This window comes from Pristiophorus japonicus, chromosome 8 (genome assembly GCF_044704955.1).
Source record: "Pristiophorus japonicus isolate sPriJap1 chromosome 8, sPriJap1.hap1, whole genome shotgun sequence".
Classification (NCBI taxonomy): Eukaryota; Metazoa; Chordata; class Chondrichthyes; family Pristiophoridae; genus Pristiophorus; species Pristiophorus japonicus.
In genome coordinates, this window is record NC_091984.1 from 162,784,009 (window position 1) to 162,804,683 (window position 20,675).

At 50.1% G+C, this 20,675-nt stretch overlaps 1 protein-coding gene across 1 annotated transcript in view; it reads left to right on the plus strand.

Annotated features, from left to right (window-relative positions):
* Window positions 1-595: 595 nt before the first annotated feature.
* Window positions 596-20,675, plus strand: part of mycbp (MYC binding protein) — an 82,510-nt gene continuing 62,430 nt past the window's right edge. Inside the window, exon 1 of the mRNA XM_070888302.1 lies at window positions 596-722. Coding sequence (XP_070744403.1) covers window positions 596-722 — 127 coding nt within the window. The remainder of the gene's footprint in view (window positions 723-20,675) is intronic.

Here is a 20,675-nt window from a genome sequence, read left to right on the forward strand (position 1 = left end):
TTGCCCCTCAGGTGTAGTCACTATCCCCATTATAACCAACTTCCGGATCAAAACAAAAGAAAAGCAAAGAGCACAATTTCGCGAAAGAGTGAACCTGAATTGCAGTTGCGGTAAAAACCACCGTTTTGTGCGGGGGGCAATTTGTACCCCAAAGCCAGCAAGTTATTCTAATCCTATATAAAACACTGGTTCGGCTCCAACTGGAGTATTGTGTCCAATTCTGAAGAAGGACATGAAGGCCTCGGAAAGGGTGCAGAAGAGATTTACTGGAATGGTTCCAGGGATGAAGGACTTCAGTTATGTGGATAGACTGGAGAAGCTGGGTGTTATGTAATGATGTGTGTATCGTCCCAGTACCATAAATGTAATGTAAGCACTATGCCACACCACAGAGGGCGCTGTGGTGGGAAACCTGGAAGTGCCAGCAACAGGCACTATATAAGGCTGACCACCACACCTGAGAGGCACTCTGGGGCTGAACAATAAAGGACGAAGGTCACAGCAGTTAGACTTACACCAGACCGTGTGGAGTCAGTGATTTGTGTGCTACATACACCACATTGGCAACTAGGAAGCGGACGAACTTCACACAACCATGGCTACTCTGGTCTCACTAAAGGATTTTACCGTGGGCAATGATTGGGAGGCCTTCACGGAAAGGCTCGAGCACTACTTCACAGCAATCGACCTGACGGAGGACACGGACGCAATGAGAGATAAGCGTAAGGCGATATTGTTCTCCAGTTGTGGAGATGAGGTTTACTGTCTCGTCAGGGATTTGCTGGCACCCGGGAGCGCCAGGGACAAGTCATACGAGGAGCTGACTGAACTCATTCGTGACCAGTTGAAACCGAAGGAGAACATCCTCACGGCCAGATACAAATGTTACCATCACTGCAGGCCCGAGGGCCAGGATGTCACCAAATATGCTGCGGACCTCAGGAGACTCGCGTCGCCGTGTGATTTTGGGGCACACCTTGACGAGGCGCTGCGAGACGTTTTTGTTATGGGGATTGGCCACGAGGGACTCCTTCACAAGCTGTTAGCCACGGAACCCACAGTCACTCTGACAAAGGCCATCGCCATCAGCCGGGCACATATGACCTCGACTTGTAGCACCAAGCAAATAATCCACACAGTCTCGAACCCGGCAGGCACTGTCCACAGGATAGCGCCCACCACGGACAAAACTGCAGAACGTGGCTCTGCCCGAGGCAGAGAGCACGGACCTCGGGATCCTGGAACTCAGAGTCCGCTGAGGGGGGCCAATCAAGCAGCACCATGCTGGCATTGTGGAGGAAGCCATGGGGCTCACCGGTGCAGGTTTGCGGAGTACACGTGCAATACCTGCCACGTTAAAGGCCACCTTCAGCGTATGTGTAAAAGAAATCAGACTCACCGTGTGGCTGAGGAGATGGGGGATGATCCACTGTTCAGCGAGGAGCAGGCAGAAGATGGTGAGGTGTTGGGACTGTACACATGTACCGACGATTCGCCCCCAGTGATAAGGGAAGTAAAAATCAACGGAGTCCCTGTGAGTATGGAAGTGGACACGGGCTCGGGTCCGTCGTTGATGAGTTGGAGAACTTTTGATAAACTGTGGATTAACCCAGCTGCACGACCCAAGCTGGTCCTGGTCACGGTGAAACTGCGTACCTACACCAGGGAACTAATACCTGTTCTTGGCAGAGTGATGGTGCAGGTATCCCACGGGGGCGAGACGCACAGTTTACCTTTGTGGGTCGTTGCAGGCGATGGGCCGACGCTCCTCGGCCGGAGGTGGATGGGGACGGTCCGTGGGAGCTGGGAAGACTTCACCACTCCACAGGCTGCTGCTCCCCGGGGTGCTGCCGTGCCCCGGGTCCCCAGAGAGCAGCGCTGACCGAGCTGGAGCCTCAATCCACCCACAGGCAAGCCCCAGGCCCGGACCTCACACAGAGATCCTGCAGCCTCAGCCCCCACAGGCAAGCCCCAGGCCCGGACCTCAAGCCACAGAGACCCTGCAGCCTCAGCCCCCACAGGCAAGCCCCAGGCCCGGACCTCACACAGAGATCCTGTGGCCTCAGCCCCCACAGGCAAGCCCCAGGCCCGGACCTCACACAGAGACCCTGCAGCCTCAGCCCCCACAGGCAAGCAGCCCTGCAGAGAGGGGCCTAGTGGGGGGGGGGGGGAGCCGGCGGGGTGTGAAGTATCCAGGATGGCCGGCGGATCGGAAGAGCCCCGCCGAGGAAGTTGCCATTGGGCGGACCCCGCCGAGGAGCTGTCTACTAGTTTGCCAAGGTTTTTATATTTTGTCTCTGCAGAAGACAGTTTCTCTCATTGCTCAATGATACGAACCACAGGACCATTATGGGCCTGTCAGTGAAATAAGTGTTTCAATTTTGCCAGTGTCACTTTTCCAAATCTATGCACTCCAGATCTGAATTTTCATCCTTTACACTGGTTAGATGTCAGCTGATTAAGAAATATAAAATATCTTTTTATAGCTGCATTGTTTCCTGTATTCTTGCTAATGAAAATGAATTACACAAAAGCAGCCATGGCAAGCGCTCTCTCATCCACTATTTTGAACTCTCTGCTATATGGAGTGGTTGTAGCAGATACCTTTGACACATTTAAGGGGAGGCTTTGATGTATACGTGAGGGAATAGGGAATAGAGGGATATGAGGTGCAGGGTAGGAAAAGGTAATTAGGGTGGGAAGAGGGTCTAGTGAAATAAAGACATTAGCTGCTTGTCCAACATCCAGTATTTGATGAGCAGAAATTTCCTACAATTAAATATTGGAAAGACCGAAGCTAATGTCTTCGGTTCCAGCCACAAGCTCCATTCCCCCAGCCACCAACTCCATCCCTCTGCCTGGCCACTGTATGAGTCCGAACCAGACCGTTTGCAAACTTGCCATCCTATTTCACCCTGAGCTAAGCTTGCAAACCCTTATCCTGTACACAAAGTAACGTTGTTTTCAGGCAGGAATGCCTATGGCAGAATGTACACGCCAACAGCTGCACAACCTCAGATAACTCAGAGTCCGCCATCAAGCGTTAATGCGAGGCAGTTAACACCTTGTTGGTGCTGCGGGGGTGATCATCAACCCCCATCAATGCCGCTTCAAACACTATGCGTGCAAAGGCTGTGGAACAATGGGACACCTCCAGCAAATGTGCAGACAAGCTGCAAACCCTGCAAACCACCACGTTGCAGAGGAAAACCGATCCATGGAGGATCAAACTGAACTAGAGACTCAAACTGAACTAGAGACTCGAACCGAGGAGGCAGAAGTGTACAGGGTACACACCTTCACCACGAAATGTCCACCGATCATGTTAAAAGTAGAACTGAAAGGAATTCCAGTATCCATGGAATTGGACACGGGTGCGAGTCAGTCCATCATGAGCAAAAAGGCCTTCGACAGGCTGTGGTGCAACAACGCACACAGGCCCAAGCTTAGCCCAATTCACACCAAGCTGAGAACTTACACCAAAGAGCTGACCCCTGTAATTGGCAGCGCAGAAGTAAAAGTCTCCTATGATGAAGCAGTGCACGAAATACCACTATGGATTGTACCAGGAGATGGCCCCACACTGTTCGGCAGAAGCTGGCTGGGAAAAATCCACTGGAACTGGGACGACATCCGAGCGCTCTCGTCCGTGACGACGCCTCATGTGCCCAGGTTCTGAGCAAGTTTCCGTCGTTGTTTGAGCCAGGCATCGGAAGTTTCTCGGGGGCGAAGGTGCAGATCCACTTGGTTCCCGGTACACAGCCCATCCACCACAAGGCACGAGCGGTGCTATATACGATGAGAGAGAAAGTGGAGATCGAGTTATACAGTCCGCAACGAGAGGGCATCATCTCGTGGAGTTCAACGAGTGGGCCATTCCGATTCTCAAGGGCGGTGGCACGGTCAGAATTTGTGGGGGCTATAAAGTAATGATTAACCGTTTTTCGCTGCAGGACCAGTATCCGCTACCCAAGGCAGTCGACCTATTTGCGACCCTGGCTGGAGGAAAGATGTTCACCAAGTTGGACTGACCTCGGCCTACATGTCGCAGGAGCTGGCGGAATCTTGGAAAGGCCTCACCTGCATCAACACGCACAAAGGTCTGTTCATCTACAATAGATGCCCGTTTGGGATTCGATCGGCCGCGGCTATTTTTCAAAGGAACATGGAGAGTCTGCTAAAGTCGGTTCCGCGCACCGTGGTTTTCCAGGACGACATATCGATCACAGGTCGGGACACCATCGAACACCTGCAGAACCTGGAAGAGGTTCGAAGTCAGCTAGATCGTGTGGGACTCGGGTTGAAACGCTCGAAGTGTGTTTTCCTGGCGCCAGAGGTCACGTTCTTAGGGAGAAGAATCGCGGCAGACGGCATCAGACCCACCGACGCCAAGACGGAGGCCATCAAGAACACGCCGAGACGGAGACAGAGCTGCGGTCGTTCCTTGGACTCCTCAATTATTTTGTAAATTTCCTACCCGGGTTAAGCACCTTGCTAGAACCTCTACACGTGTTGCTACACAAGGGAGATTACTGGGTACGGGGGAAACCACAAGAGACTGCTTTTGAGAAAGCCCGAAATCTGTTATATTGCAACAAACTGCTTGTCCTGTATGATCCTTGTAAACGTTTAGTGCTAGCTTGCAATGCGCCTTCGTACGGGGTGTGTGTTACAACAAGCAAATGAATTGGGAACATTGCAACCGGTCGTTTATGCATCCAGCAGCTTGTCCGAGGCCAAAAGGGCCTTCGGCATGATTGAAAAAGAAGCTCTGGCATGCGTTTACGGGATAAATAAAAATGCATCAGTATCTGTTTGGGCTTAAGTTCGAGTTAGAAACTGACCATAAGACGCTCATATCGCTATTCTCAGAGAGCAAAGGTATCAATACCAATGCCTCTGCTCGCATCCAAAGATGGGCGCTCACGCTATCTGCATATGTAATTCACCACAGACCAGGCACAGAGAACTGCGCTGATGCTCTCAGTCGGCTACCATTGCCCACCACTGGGGTGGAAATGGCAGAGCCTGCAGACTTATTCTTGGTGATGGATGCATTTGAAAACGAAAAGTCACCCGTTACAGCCCGGCAGGTCAGGACCTGGACCAGCCAGGGTCCTTTACTGTCCCTTGTAAAAAAACTGTGTCCTCCATGGGAGTTGGTCCAGCATCCTAGCGGAGATGCATGAAGAGATCAAGCCGTTCCAGCGGCATAAAGACGAAATGTCCATACAGGCGGACTGTCTCTTGTGGGGTAATCGCGTGGTTTTACCCAAGAAAGGCAGAGAAACTTTCATACGCGACCTACACAGTACCCACCCAGGCATAGTAATGATGAAAGCCATAGCCAGATCCCATGTGTGGTGGCCTGGCATCGACTCAGATTTGGAGTCTTTCGTGCGCCAATGCAATACTTGCTCTCAACTGAGCAATGCACCCAGGGAGGCATCGCTAAGTTTGTGGTCATGGCCCTCCAAACCGTGGTCTAGGATCCACGTGGACTTTGCTGGCCCGTTTCTGGGCAAAATGTTCTTGGTTGTTGTGGATGCATATTCAAAGTGGATTGAGTATGTAATAATGTCTAAGCACGTCCACTGCCACCATCGAAAACCTATGAGCCATGATTGCCATGCACGGCCTGTCTGATGTCCTGGTCAGTGACAACGGGCCGTGCTTCACCAGCGCTGAATTCAAGGAATTCATGACCCGTAATGGGATCAAGCACGTCACATCTGCCCTGTTCAAGCCTGCATCCAATGGCCAGGCAGAACGGGCAGTCCAAACCATCAAGCAAAGCTTGAAATGCGTGTCGGAAGGCTCCCTGCAAACCCGCCTGTCCTGAGTCCTGCTCAGTTACCGCATCAGACCCAACTCGCTCACTGGGGTTCCCCCAGCCGAGCTGCTCATGAAAATGGCGCTCAAAACAAGGCTCTCTCTAGTCCACCCTGATCTCCATGATCACATCGAAGGCAGGCGGCATCAACTAAGCATGTACCATGATCGTGCAAATTTGTCACATGATATTGAAGTCAATGACCCTGTATTTGTACTCAACTATGGACATGGTCCCAAATGGCTTGCTGGCTCTGTCATAGACAAAAAAGGGAGTGTAAAGTCCTTACACAATACCATAAATCCACACGAGGGACATTCTATGGACACGGTCACTCCATGACCTGAACCTTTATTCACAGGACCAAGAAGTGATGACCCTGCGTGGGACCTCCCTTTATATACCTGGATGACCAGGTGAGGAGTGTCTCCCACAAGTTCACCCCGTAGTCAAGGTGTGCATTTCTTACCTATATGCAGTATTGCAGTGTTGTTACATGAAGGTTACATACATGACATCACCTCCCCCCCAACGTCTATTGGGATCACAGGTTAAGTCTTGCGGGTGGTCTGCACTCCCTCGTGGAGCGTCACAGTTGGGGCTCTGGCTGTTGAGCCTTGGCCTGCGTGCCTGTCCCCTGTGGTGATTCCGGCCTGTCTGGGCTGACCGCAGGAACTGTGCATGCTGCTGAATGTTCTTGTTGCTCGTTCACTGGCGGTGGTGTGAATACCATCTCATGGTCTTCTTCAGGTTCCTCAGTGTCCATGCTGAACCTTTTTTTTAAAACTTGGTCCAGATGCTTGCGGTATATCTGCCCATTGTTAAGGTTAACCACTATGACCCTCTTCGTCTATTACAGTATCCTCAAGCCATTTGGGCCCCAAAGCGTGATTGAGAACAAATATGGGGTCATCAATTTCTATACATCTCCCCCTTGAATTTCGGTCATGGTACTCGTTTTGGGACTGGCGCTTGCCCTCAACAATGTCGGACAGGACTGGATGAATGAGGGACAGCCGAGTTTTGAGTGTTCGTTTCATGAGTAGCTCTGCGGGCGGGACCCCCGTGAGCGAGTGCAGTCGGGACCTATAGGTCAGCAGGAGGCGCGATAGGCGGCATTGAAGGGAGGGACCTTGAATCCGGAGCATGCCTTGTTTCATGATTCGGACCGCACGTTCCGCCTGGCCATTGGAAGCCGGCTTGAACGGTGCTGTCCTGACATGGTTAATGCCATTACCCGACATGAATTCCCAGAATTCATAGCTTGTGAAACATGGGCCATTATCGCTAACAAGGATTTCCGGCAAGCCGTGGGTCGCAAAGACTTTCCACGGTGGTGGATGTCGTGCACGAATTCAAAATGATGCGCTCGATCCATTTCAAGTACGCATCAACCACAATGAGAAACATTTTTCCCATGAACAGGCCCGCGTAGTCTACGTGAATACGTGACCATGGCCTGGTGGACCAGGGCCACGGGCTGAGCGGGGCCTCCCTGGGGGCATTACTTAGCTGGGCACACGTCGTGCACCTGCGAACAGTGTTCCAGATCTGAATCAATTCCCGGCCACCAAACGTGTGACCGGGCAATGGCCTTCATCAGCACGATGCCTGGGTGCTCGCGGTGGAGTTCCCTGATGAATGCTTCCCTACCCCTCTGGGGCATGACTACCCAGCTGCCCCATAGTAGGCAGTCAGCTTAGATGGAGAGCTCATCCACCCATCCGTGAAACAGTTTGACCTCCTCAGGGCATGCTCTGTGTGCGGGTGCCCAATCCCCAGTCAGGACACATTTCTTAATCAAGGATAGGAGGGGATTTCTGTTGGTCCAGATTTTGATCTGACGGGCTGTGATGGGGGAGCCTGTGCTGTCAAAGGCATCGACAGCCATGACCATCTCAGCACTTTGCTCCGCTGCCCCTCAGTGGTGGCCAGTGGAAGCCTGCTGAGCGCGTCAGCACAATTTTCAGTGCCAGGCCGGTGCCGGATGGTGTAGTCATACGCAGCGAGCGTGAGAGCCCATCGCTGTATGCGAGCTGACGCATTGGCATTGACAGCCTTGCTGTCTGACAGCAGGGATGTTAACAGCTTGTGGTCCATTTCTAATTCGAACCTCCTGCCAAAAAGGTATTGATGCATCTTTTTCACCCCATAGACACATGCGAGTGCTTCCTTCTCAACCATCCCATATCCCCGTTCAGCTTGAGAGCATGACCTGGAGGCATAAGCCACAGGTTGTAGTTGGCCCTCAGCGTTACCCTGCTGCAACATGCACCCAACCCCATAGGATGATGCATCACATGTCAGAACCAATTTCTTACGGGGGTCGTACAGGGTCAACAACTTATTGGAACAAGGTCGGTTCCGCGCCTGATTGAAAGCCCGTTCCTGACAGTCCCTCCAAAACCAATTGCAACCCTTACACAGGAGCACGTGTAGCGGCTCCAACAATGTGCTTAAGTTCAGCAGAAAGTTCCCGAAATAGTTCAAGAGTCCCAGAAATAAACGCAACTCCGATGTGTTGCAGGGCCTGGGCGCTCGTCGAATCATCTCCGTTTTGGATTTGGTAGGCCAAATCCCATCTGCAGCAACCCTCCTGCCCAGAAACTCGACCTCGGGAGCCAAAAACACACACTTAGACTTCTTGATTCGCAGGCCTACCCGGTCCAGTCGGCGTAGCACCTCCTCCAGGTTGTGGAGGTGTTCCTCGGTGTCACGACCCGTGATGAGGATGTCGTCCTGAAATACGATCGTTCCAGGAATGGATTTGAGCAGGCTTTCCATGATTCTTTGAAAAATCGTGGCCGCTGACCGAATGCCAAATGGACACCTGTTGTAAACAAACAGTCCCTTGTGCATGGTGATGGTGGTCAGTAGTTTAGATTCGTCGGCCAGTTCTTGGGTCATATAGGCTGAGGTGAGGTCCAACTTGGTGAACAGCTTGCCGCCTGCCAGTGTGGCAAAAAGGTCCTCTGCTCTCGGGAGCGGGTAGTGATCTTGTAGTGACACCCGATTGATAGTGGCCTTGTAGTCGCCACAGATCCTGACCGAGCCATCGGCTTTTAAGACGGGAACGATCGGGCTTGCCCAGTCGCTGAATTCAATGGGCGAGATGATGCCCTCTCTCAGCAACCGGTCCAACTCGCTTTCAATTTTCTCCCGCATCACATACGGCACCGCTCTGGCTTTGTGGTGCACTGGGCTGGCGTCCGGGGTGATGCGTATCACTACTTTGGTACCTTTGAACGTCCCGACGCCAGGTTGAAATAGTGACTCAAATTGCTCATGGACCTGTGAGCATGAACTTCGCTCCACAGATGACATGGCGTGCACATCCCCCCATTTCCAGTTCATCTCAGCTAACCAGCTCCTCCCCATCAGGACGGGACTATTGCCCGGGACAATCCAGAGAGGCAGCCGGTTCACTGATCCATTGTGTGTGACAGCCAACATTGCACTGCCTAGCACTGGAATGATTTCTTTGGTGTATGTCCATAATTGCGTCTCAATGCGTTCTAGTTTGGGTCTGCTGGCTTTGAGTGGCCACAGCTTTTCAAATTGTTGAACGCTCATGAGTGACTGGCTGGCCCCCGTGTCCAGCTCCATGCGTACAGGGATGCCGTTTAATCGGACTTTCATCACCATAGGTGGCGTTTTGGTATATGAGCTGTGAATGTTTGCCACATGGACCCGCTGAACTTCAGCGTCCATTGATTTGCCCCAAGCGTCATCTTGCCTCGCAGACCCCGCATCTGGTTCATCCGCCTCGTATATTTGCCTGGTTACAGGCTTTCTGCACATTCTGGCTAAATGGCCAGTGAGGTTCCAATTTCTGCAGGCGAACTGTTGAAACCTGCAGGTCCTAGCAGTATGTCTGCCCCCACACCTCCAGCATGAACTGAGATTCCCATTGTTGTGAACAAAAGAGCTGTTACAAGGCATTCCTCGCTGAATGTCCCTTTGACTGCTCTTGAGCACCCTGTTAGTGGGTGTCAATGGCCCCATCCTGGGCCGTATTGTCCAATGGGGGGGCGTAAATGTCCATTCAGCCTGCTATTGTCTCTGTTGGAGACTTACTCTTGGGTCTATTGCTGCCTGGAGTGTGTCGAACTGCTCTTGCCTGCCTGCGGGGCTCTGTGTCGCGTTTATGATGTTGACTCCCACGTTGATCCATCGCCACGTTGGAGGCAGAATTGCGCGCGTATATTAACTTGGTTTCCTCCTCCCCCGCCATGAAGGTCTGAGCCAGCAATGCCGCCGCTTCCAAGGTCAAATCCTTGGTCTCAATTAACTTTCTGAAAATCCCAGCATGACCGATGCCCTCAATAAAGAAATCCCTTAGCATCTCCCCTGCAGGCATCTGTGAACTTACAGAGGCTGGCCAAGCGCCGGAGGTCCACAACGAAGTCCGGTATGCTCTGTCCTTCCCGACATCGGTGGGTATAAAATCTGTGTCAGGCCATGTGTATGCTGCTCGACGGTTTGAGGTGCTCACTGATTAGTTTGCTGAGCTCTTCAAACGTTTTGTCCGCCGGCTTCTCGGGTGCTAGCAGGTCTTTCATGAGCGCTTAAGTCTTAGATCCACAGCTGGTCAGTAGATGAGCCCTTCGCTTGTCGGCTGCTGCGTCTCCCAGCCAGTCCTTCGTGACAAAGTTCTGCTGAAGCCTCTCAATGAAATCGGCCCAGTCCTCATCAACACAGTACCATTCATCTGTGCTGCCGGTGTCCATTCTCGTGGGTCGTTGATTCCCGTTTCTCGTCGCCAATGTAAAGTCCTTACACAATACCACAAATCCACACAAGGCACATTCTATGGACAAGGTCACTCCATGACCTGAACCTTTATTCACAGGACCAAAAAGTGATGACCCTGCGTGGGACCTCCCTTTATATACCTGGGTGACCAGGTGAGGAGTGTCTCCCACAAGTTCACCCCCTGTGGTCAAGGTGTGCATTTCTTACGTATATACAGTATTGCAGTGTTGTTACATAAAGGTTACATACATGACAGGGACTTGGGTGTTTCAGGTCAAACTCGCAAATGGACTAACTTGCAGAAAGCATTTGGATCAAACCAAACTGCGATTCACAGACAGCCACGAGCAACCTGAAGAGCACACCACCAAATTTGACCCTCCGACACACACACAAGTGGCAACCATCACGGTTGACCACGAAGCTGAACTCATCATCCCCAGCTGCCCAGCGAGGCCAGCTGCCCAGCAAAGGCCCAACCAACTCACCTGCACCTGCATTTGTACTGAGACGATCGAGTAGGGAGTGAAAAGCCCCAGATCGTCTCACCCTGTAAATATGTGTACTATTGACTTTGGGAGGGAGTGATGTTATGTATGCAACCCTATGTAACCAACATTCTACCGCCACCTGAGGGCGTACCTGTTGGAGTCCCAAGAGATCCCAGCATCCCTTGGGAGCACTGCATATAAGCAGGCCTGCCATGCTATACCAATACTCGAGTTAGAATAAAGAGACTAAGGTCACACTTACTCACGTCTACAGTACTCAGTCACATTACGTTATTATGGACGTAACACTTTCCATCACCAAGACCGCCTATTTCCACCTCCGTGACATCGCCCGTCTCCACCCTTGTCTCAGCTCATCTGCTGCTGAAACACTCATCCATGCCTTTGTTGCCTCTAGACTTGACTATTCCATTGCTCTCCTGGCTGGCCTCCCACATTCTACCCTCTGTAAACTTGAGGTCATCCAAAACTCGGCTGCCCAGGACCTAACTCGCACCATCATCCCTGTGCTTGCTAACCTACTTCAGCTTCCGGATAAGCAACGCCTCGATTTTAAAATTCTCATCCTTGTTTTCATATCTCTCCATGGCCTCGCCCCTCCCTATCTCTGCAATCTCCTCCATCTCTACAACCCTCCGAGATCTCCGTGCTCCTCTAATTCTGGCTTCTTGCACATCGCCCAACTTTACCCGCTCCACCATTGGCGGCCGTGCTTTCAGCTGCCTGGGCCCCAAGCTCTGGAATTCCCTCTCTATACCTCTCCTCCTTTACAGCGCTCCTTAAAACCTAGTTCTTTGACCAATATCTCATGTGGTTCAGTGTCAAATTTTGTTTGCTAACTTTCCAGTGGAGTGCCTTAGAAACATAGAAATTTACAGCACAGAAGGAGGCCATTTCGGCCCATCATGTCCGCGCCGGCCAACAAAGAGCCACACGGCCCTCGGTCAGCAGTCCTGAAGGTTACATATAAACCTATGAACAATGGCGGACAAGAGCATTCAGCCCAACCAGTCCACCCCCCCCACAACTGCAATACCCCATATATCGCAACAATTTACACTACACCCCACCCGGAGCCATATGATCTCCTGGGAGAGGCAAAAAAATAGATAAAAACCCAGGCCAATTGGGGAAAAAAATCTGGGAAAATTCCTCTCCGACCCATCCAGGCAATTGAAACTAGTCCAGGAGATCACTCTGGCCGTATTAGAGTCCCTGAAGTCATAGGCAGTCCTTCGGAATCGAGGAGGACTTGCTTCCAATCTAAACATGAGTTCTTAGGTGGCTGAACAGTCCAATACGAGAACCACAGTCCCTGTCACAGGTGGGACAGATAGTCGTTGAGGGAAGGGGTGGGTGGGACTGGTTTGCTGCACGCTCTTTCCGCTGCCTGCATTTGATTTCTGCATGCTCTCGGCATTGAGACTCGAGGTGCTCAGCGCCCTCCCGGAAGCACTTCCTCCACTTAGGGCGGTCTTTGGCCAGGGACTCCCAGGTGTCAGTGGGAATGTTGCACTTTATCAGGGAGGCTTTGAGGGTATCCTTGTAATGTTTCCTCTGCCCACCTTTGGCTCGTCTGCCGTGAAGGAGTTCCGAGTAGAGCGCTTGCTTTGGGAGTCTTGAGTCTGGCATGCGAACAACGTAGCCTGCCCAGCAGAGCTGACCAAGTGTGGTCAGTACTTTAATGCTGGGGATGTTGGCCTGAAGTACTTACCATCGTATCTGCGCCAGCCAACAAGAGGTTATCCAGTCAATCCCACTTACCAGCAGGTTACGGCACTTCAAGTGCCCATCCAAGCACCTTTTAAATGTGGTGAGGGTTTCTGCCTTGACCACCTTTCCAGGCAGTGAGTTCCAGACCCCCACAACCCTCCGCAAGAAGAAGCATCCCCTCAAATCCTCTCTAAACCTTCCACCAAGCACCAATGCCCCCTCGTAATTGACCCCTTCACCAAGGGAAATAGGCCTTTGCTATCCACTATATCCAGGCCCCTCAAAATTTTATATACCTCAATGAGCCTCCTCTGTTCCAAGGAGAAAAAACCCAGCCAATCCACAATCTGTCCTCATAGCTAAGATTCTCCAGGCAGCATCCTCGTAAATCTCCTCTGCACCCTCTCCAGTGCAATCACGTCCTTCCTATAATACGGCGACCAGGATTGCACGCAATATTCCAGCTGTGGCCTAACCAATGTATTATACAATTTAAGCAAAGCCTCCCTGCTCTTATATTCTATGCCTCGGCCAATAAAGGCAAGCATTCCGTATGCCGTCTTAACCACCTTATCCACCTGGCCTGCTACTTTCAGGGATCTGTGGACAAGCACTCCAAGGTCCCTTTGTTCATCTACACTATTAAGTGGCCTACCATTTAATGTGTACTCCCTCGAGAGGCGGGAGATCGCGGCGGTAGCGGCCTATAAAGGCCCAACGCGGCGGCAGTTCGGGGAGTTCGTGGTCTGCGAGAGGCGGGAGATCGCGGAGGTAGCGGCCTATAAAGGCCCAACGCGGCGGCAGTTCGGGGAGTTCGTGGTCTGCGAGAGGCGGGAGATCGCGGAGGTAGCGGCCTATAAAGGCCCAACGCGGCGGCAGTTCGGGGAGTTCGTGGTCGGCGAGAGGCGGGAGATCGCGGAGGTAGCGGCCTATAAAGGCCCAACGCGGCAGCTGCAGCAGGGAGGCAAAAAAGAAGTAGAAATAAATCGAAAGGTGACGTCACAGCCAAGGGGGTAAGTGATTGGCTGGTCATTGGCAAGTAGCTTTTCTTTTTATTTTCTTTATCAGTAAGTAACCTTTTAACATTGTTGTTGCCAATTTAAGTTTATCTAAGGGTTAAGTCATGGCAGGAGAGCTCGGACACGTGTTTCTTCCTCCTGTACTATGTGGGAACTCAGGGACGCTTCCGGTGTCCCTGTCGACTACGTGTGCGAGAAGTGTATCCGCCTGCAGCACCTGACAGACCGCATTGCAGCACTGGAGCTGCAGGTGGATTCACTCTGGAGCATCCATGATGCTGAGAATGACGTGAATAGCACGTTTAGTGAGTTGGTCTTACCGCAGGTAAAGGGGATACAGCCAGATAGTGAATTGAAGACCAGCAGGAAGAACAGTGCAACGAAGGTAGTGCAGGGATCCCCTGCGGTCATCCCCCTGCAAAACAGATACACCGCTCTGGGTACGGTTGGGGGGGATGACTCATCAGGGGAGGGCAGCAGCAGCCAAGTTCATGGCACCGTGGGTGGCTCTGCTGCACAGGAGGGCAGGAAAAAGAGTGGGAGAGCGATAGTGATAGGGGATTCAATTGTAAGGAGAATAGATAGGCGTTTCTGTGGCCACAATCGAGACTCCAGGATGGTATGTTGCCTCCTTGGTGCAAGGCTCAAGGATGTCTCGGAGCAGGTGCAGGACATTCTAAAAAGGGAGGGTGAACAGCCAGCTGTCGTGGTACATATAGGTACCAATGATATAGGTAAACAAACGGGATGAGGTCCTACGAGACGAACTTAGGGAGCTAGGAGTTCAATTAAAAAGTAGGACCTTAAAAGTACTAATAATGGTATTGGGGGTAATGTACTGACGTGGATAGAGAACTGGTTGGTAGACAGGAAGCAGAGAATCGGGATAAACGGGTCCTTTTCAGAATAGAAGGCAGTGACTAGTGGAGTGCCGCAGGGCTCAGTGCTGGGACCCCAGCTCTTTACAATATATATTAACGATTTAGATGAAGGAATTGAGTGTAATATCTCCAAGTTTGCAGATGACACTAAACTGGGTAGCAGTGTGAGCTGTGAGGAGGACGCTAAGAGGCTGCAGGGTGACTTGGACAGGTTAGGTGAGTGGGCAAATGCATGGCAGATGCAGTATAATGTGGATAAATGTGAGGTTATTCATTTTGGGGGCAGAATATTATCTGAATGGCAGATTAGGAAAAGGGGAGGTGCAACGAGACCTGGTTGTCATGGTACATCAGTCATTGAAAGTGGGCACGCAGGTACAGCAGGCGGTGAAGAAGGCAAATGGTATGTTGGCCTTCATAGCTAGGGGATTTGAGTATAGGAGCAGGGAGATCTCACTGCAGTTGTACAGGGCCTTAATGAGGCCTCACCTGGAATATTGTGTTCAGTTTTGGTCTCCTAATCTGAGGAAGGACTTTCTTGCCATTGAGGGAAGGTACAGCAGACTGATTCCAGGGATGGCTGGACTGACATATGAGGAGAGACTGGATCAACTGGACCTTTATTCACTGGAGTTTAGAAGGATGAGAGGGGATCTCATAGAAACGTATAAGATTCTGACGGGACTGGACAGGTTAGATGCGGGAAGAATGTGCCCGATGTTGGGGAAGTCCAGAACCAGGGGACACAGTCTTAGGATAAAGGGTAGGCCATTTAGGACTGAGATGAGGAGAAACTTCTTCACTCAGAGAGTTGTTAACCTGTGGAATTCCCTGCCACAGAGAGTTGTTGATGCCAGTTCATTGGATATATTCAAGAGGGAGTTAGATATGGCTCTTACGGCTAAGGGGATCAAGGGGTATGGAGAGAAAGCAGGAAAGGGGTACTGAGGGAGTGATCAGCCATGATCTTATTGAATGGCGGTGCAGGCTCGAATGGCCTACTACTGCATCTATTTTCTATGTTTCTTTATTAGCCCTCCCCAAGTGCATACTTCACACTTCTCCGAATTAAATTCCATTTGCCACTGTTCTGCCCACCCGACTAGTAGACTGATATCCTCCTGCAGTCCATGACTTTCCCCTTCAGTATCAACCACGCAGCCAATTTTAGTGTCATCTGCAAACTTCTTAATTATATCCCCTATATTCAAATCTAGATTATTAATGTATACCACAAAAAGCAAGGGACCCAGTACTGAGCCCTGCGGAACCCCACTGGAAACATCCTTCCAGTCACAAAAACACCCATCAACCATAAGAACATAAGAAATAGGAGCAGTAGGAGGCCATACGGCCCCTCGAGCCTGCTCCATCATTTAATATCATGGCTGATCTGATCATGGACTCAGCTCCACTTCTCCATCCGCTCCCCATAACCCCTTATTGTTTAAGAAACTGTCTATTTCTGTCTTAAATTTATTCAATGTCCCAGCTTCCACAGCTCTCTGATGCAGCGAATTCCATAGATTAACAACCCTCAGAGAAAAATTCCTCCTCATCTCTGTTTAAATGGGTGGCCCCTCATTCTAAGATCATGCCCTCTAGTTCTAGTCTCCCCCATCAGTAAAAACTTCCTCTCTGCATCCACCTTGTCAAGCCCCCTCATAATCTTATATAGATGAGGTCCTTACTACTAGGGGGATCAAGGGGTATGGCGAGAAAGCAGGAATGGGGTACTGAAGTTGAATGTTCAGCCATGAACTCATTGAATGGCGGTGCAGGCTAGAAGGGCCGAATGGCCTACTCCTGCACCTATTTTCTATGTTTCTATGTTTCTATGTTTCGATAAGATCACCTCTCATCTTCTGAATTCCAATGAGTATAGGCCCAACCTACTCAACCTTTCCTCATAAGTCAACCCGCTCATCCCCGGAATCAACCTAGTGAACCTTCTCTGAACTACCTCCAAATCAAGTATATCCTTTCGTAAATATGGAAACCAAAACTGCACGCAGTATTCCAGGTGTGGCTTCACCAATACCTTATTTAGCTGTAGCAAGACTTCCTTGCTTTTATACTCCATCCCCTTTGCAATAAAGGCCAAGATACCATTGGCCTTCCTGATCACTTGCTGTACCTGCATACTATCCTTTTGTGTTTTATGCACAAGTACCCCAGGTCCCGCTGTACTGCGGCACTTTGCAATCTTTCTCCATTTAAATAATAACTTGCTCTTTGATTTTTTCTGCCAAAGTGCATGACCTCACACTTTCCAACATTATACTCCATCTGCCAAATTTTTGCCCACTCATTTAGCCTGTCTATGTCCTTTTGCAGATTTTTTGTGTCCTCCTCATACATTGCTTTTCCTCCCATCTTTGTATCGTCCGCACTACCCTTTGAACCATTACCCTTTGCTTCCTACCTCTAAGCCAATTTTGGATCCAACTTGCCACTTTGCCCTGGATCCCATGGGCTTTTACTTTCGTGACCAGTCTGCCACGTGGGACTTTATCAAAAGCTTTGCTAAAGTCCACATACACTGCATCAGACGCACTACCCTCATCAACCCTCCTGGTTACCTGCTGGAAAAATTCAATTAGGTTAGTCAAACACGATCTTCCCTTAACAAATTTGTGCTGATTGTCCCGGATTAACCCTTGCCTTTCTAAATGTAGATTTATCCTCTCCTTCGGGATTTTTTTCAATAATTTCCCCACCACTGAGGTTAGGCTGACAGGCCTGTAATTACTCGGCCTATCCCTTTCTCCCTTCTTAAACAAAGGTACTATATTAGCAGTCCTCCAATCCTCTGGCACCATGCCCAGATCCAAAGAGGACAAGAAAATGATGGTCAAGGCCTCTGCTATTTCCTCTTTTGCTTCGCTCAACAGCGTGGGATGCATTTCATCCAGGCCTGGGAACTTATCTACTTTCAAAGCCATTAAACCTCTTAACACTTCCTCTTTCACTATGTTTATTTCATCCAGAATTTCACACTCCTCCTCAATAGCAGTATCTGCATTGCCCCTTTCCTTTGTGAAAACAGTTGCAAAGTATTCATGAAGAACATCTTCCACCTCCACACACAGATTACCCTCATGATCTCTAATAGGCCCTACCCTTTCTTTAGTTATCCTCTTGCTCTTAATATATATATAGAACATCTTTGGGTTTTCCTTGATTTTACTCGCCAAGAATTTTTCATGCTCTCTCTTAGCAATCCTAATATCCTTTTTAATTTTACCTCTGAACTTTCTATATTCCTCCAGAGATTCTACAGTATTAAGCCGTCGGTATGTGACATAAGCTTCCCTTTTTTTCTTTATCCTCCCCTGTAAGTCCCTAGACATCCAGGGGGCTCTCGAATTGTTATTCCCACCCTTTTTCTTTAAGGGCGCCTGTTTGGCCTGAGCCTTCCAGATCTCCTCCTTGAATGCCTCCCACTGTTCCGACACTGATTTACCCACAAATAGCTGTTTCCAGTCCACTGTGGCCAAATCACTTCTCAACTTAGCAAAGTTAGCTTTTCCCCAATTTGGGACTTTTATTCCTGGTCTATCCTTGTCCTTATCCGTAACTACCTTGAATCTGACTGAATTATGTTCACTGGCAGCCAAGTGTTCTCCCACTGATACTCCTTCCACCTGCCCAGCTTCATTCCCCAAAACTAAATCCAGAACTGCCCCCTCCCGTGTTACATACTGACTAAAAAAAGTTCGCTTGAATGCATTTTAGGAATTCCGCACCCTCTATACCCTTCACACTATATTTGTCCCAATCAATATTAGGATAATTGAAATCCCCTACAATTACTGCCCTATGGTTTTTGGACTTCACAGAAATTTGCCCACATGTTTGCCTTGGGACGTTTTACAATGTTAAAGGCACTATATAAATGCAAGTTGTTGTTGTAGTAGGTCAGTTGTGCTGAATGGCCTGTTTCTGTGCTGCAGAATCTGTGTCATTGATGTTTGCCATTAAAATTCACAATAGGGATACTATCCTTTTAAAAAATATATAGCCACGAAGATAAAGAACTTGCATTTCTATAGTGCATTTCACAAAGAGATCCACAAGTGCTTTACAGCCAATGAAGTACTTTTGTAGTCACTGTTGTAATGTAGGAAACGTGGCAGCCAATTTGTGCACATCAAAGTCCCACAAACAGCAATGAGGTAATGGCCAAATAATCTGCTTTTGGTGGTGCTATTGGCCAGGACAGGGGAGAACTCCCCTGCTCTTCTTCGAATAGTGCCATGGTATCTTTTACATCCGCCCGAGAGGTGGAACATCGAATTCATTCTGACAGTGTAGCACTCCCTCAGCAGTGCACTGAAGTCTCAGCTTCGATTATGTGTTCAAGTCTCTGGAATGAGACATGGACCTACAACCTTCTGACTTGGAGGCGAGAGTGACATCAATTGAGCCAAGTTGACAGATTATGAATGGAACCCATTGAGTCGAGGCCTTGATGTGGAAAGACACCTGTCATTTGCTCTTTATGTACAGACTGTGTGCAAGAGACTGGAGCAGTGCAGTCCTCCCGAAAAGCAAGAATCATGATTTCAGTAAGAGATAAAAGCTGGGCTATTTTTTATTTACAGGAGATGAAGCAACTTTAGATGTTATGGCCCCAAGTTTCCACATGCTCCTGATTTTTAGGAGCAACTGGTGTAGAACGGAGTCTCTTAGAAATCGGAATTCTCGTCATTTAGTTTGCTCCAGTTCTAGTCAGTTAGAACAGTTTCACTTTGGAGCAGAAATTTTTTTTCAAAAGGGGGCATGTCTGGCCACTTACGCCTGATTTCAAAGTTTCGTGAGTGAAAACTTACTCCCAACTAACTTAGAATGGAGTAAGTGAAGATTTTTGTACGCTCGAAAAAACCTTGTCTACACTTTAGAAAATCAGGCTTAGGTTACAAATTAGGCGTAGGGAATGGGGGGGGGGGGAGGGGTTTAAAGGGAAGTTTACAAATATTAAACACTTCAGTTTTACAAATAAAGAGCCATCATCAATAATAAATGATAAATACATCAATAAATCAACCAATAAATCAATCAAAAAAAATTAATAAGAAATAATTTTTTTTTTAAATCAATAAATAAAACATTTTCTACTTACTGACTGCAGCACCGGGAGCCCTCCAACAGCGTGCTGGGATGCCCCCCTCAGTGTGCCTCTGTCAGTGTCTCTATCTCTCTGTCTGTGTGTGTGTCTCTCATTCTCTGTCTGTCAGTGTCTGTGTTTCTGACAGCGAGGGGAGGGTAAGGAGGGGGGTAGAGAAAGAGAGGGGGGGAGCAGAGGGAGGGAAGGGGAGAAGGGGAGGGATGGGGGAGAAGGGGGAGGGGGGGGAGAAGGGGGAGGGATGGGGGAGAAGGGGGAGGGATGGGGGAGAAGGGGGAGGGATGGGGAGAAGGGGGAGGGATGGGGAGAAGGGGGAGGGGGGAGAAGGGGGAGGGGGAGAAGGGGGAGGGGGGAGAAGTGGGGAGGGGGGAGAAGGAGATTGGGGGGGGAAGGAGATTGGGGGGGAAGGAGATTGGGGGGGGGAAGGAGATTGGGGGGGAGAAGAAGATTGGGGGGGGAGAAGGAGATTGGGGGGGGAGAAGGAGATTGGGGGGAGAAGGAGATTGGGGGGGAGAAGGAGATTGTGGGGGGAAAGGAGATTGGGGGGGAAAGGAGATTGGGGGGGAAAGGAGATTGGGGGGGGAAAGGAGATTGGGGGGGAAAGGAGATTGGGGGGGAAAGGAGATTGGGGGGGGGGGAAAGGAGATTGGGGGGGGGAAGGAGATTGGGGGGGAAAGGAGATTGGGAGGGGAAAGGAGATTGGGGGGGGAAAGGAGATTGGAGGGGAAAGGAGATTGGGGGGGGAAGGAGATTGGGGGGGAAAGGAGATTGGGGGGGGGAAAGGAGATTGGGGGGAAAGGAGATTGGGGGGGGGGAAAGGAGATGGGGGGGAAG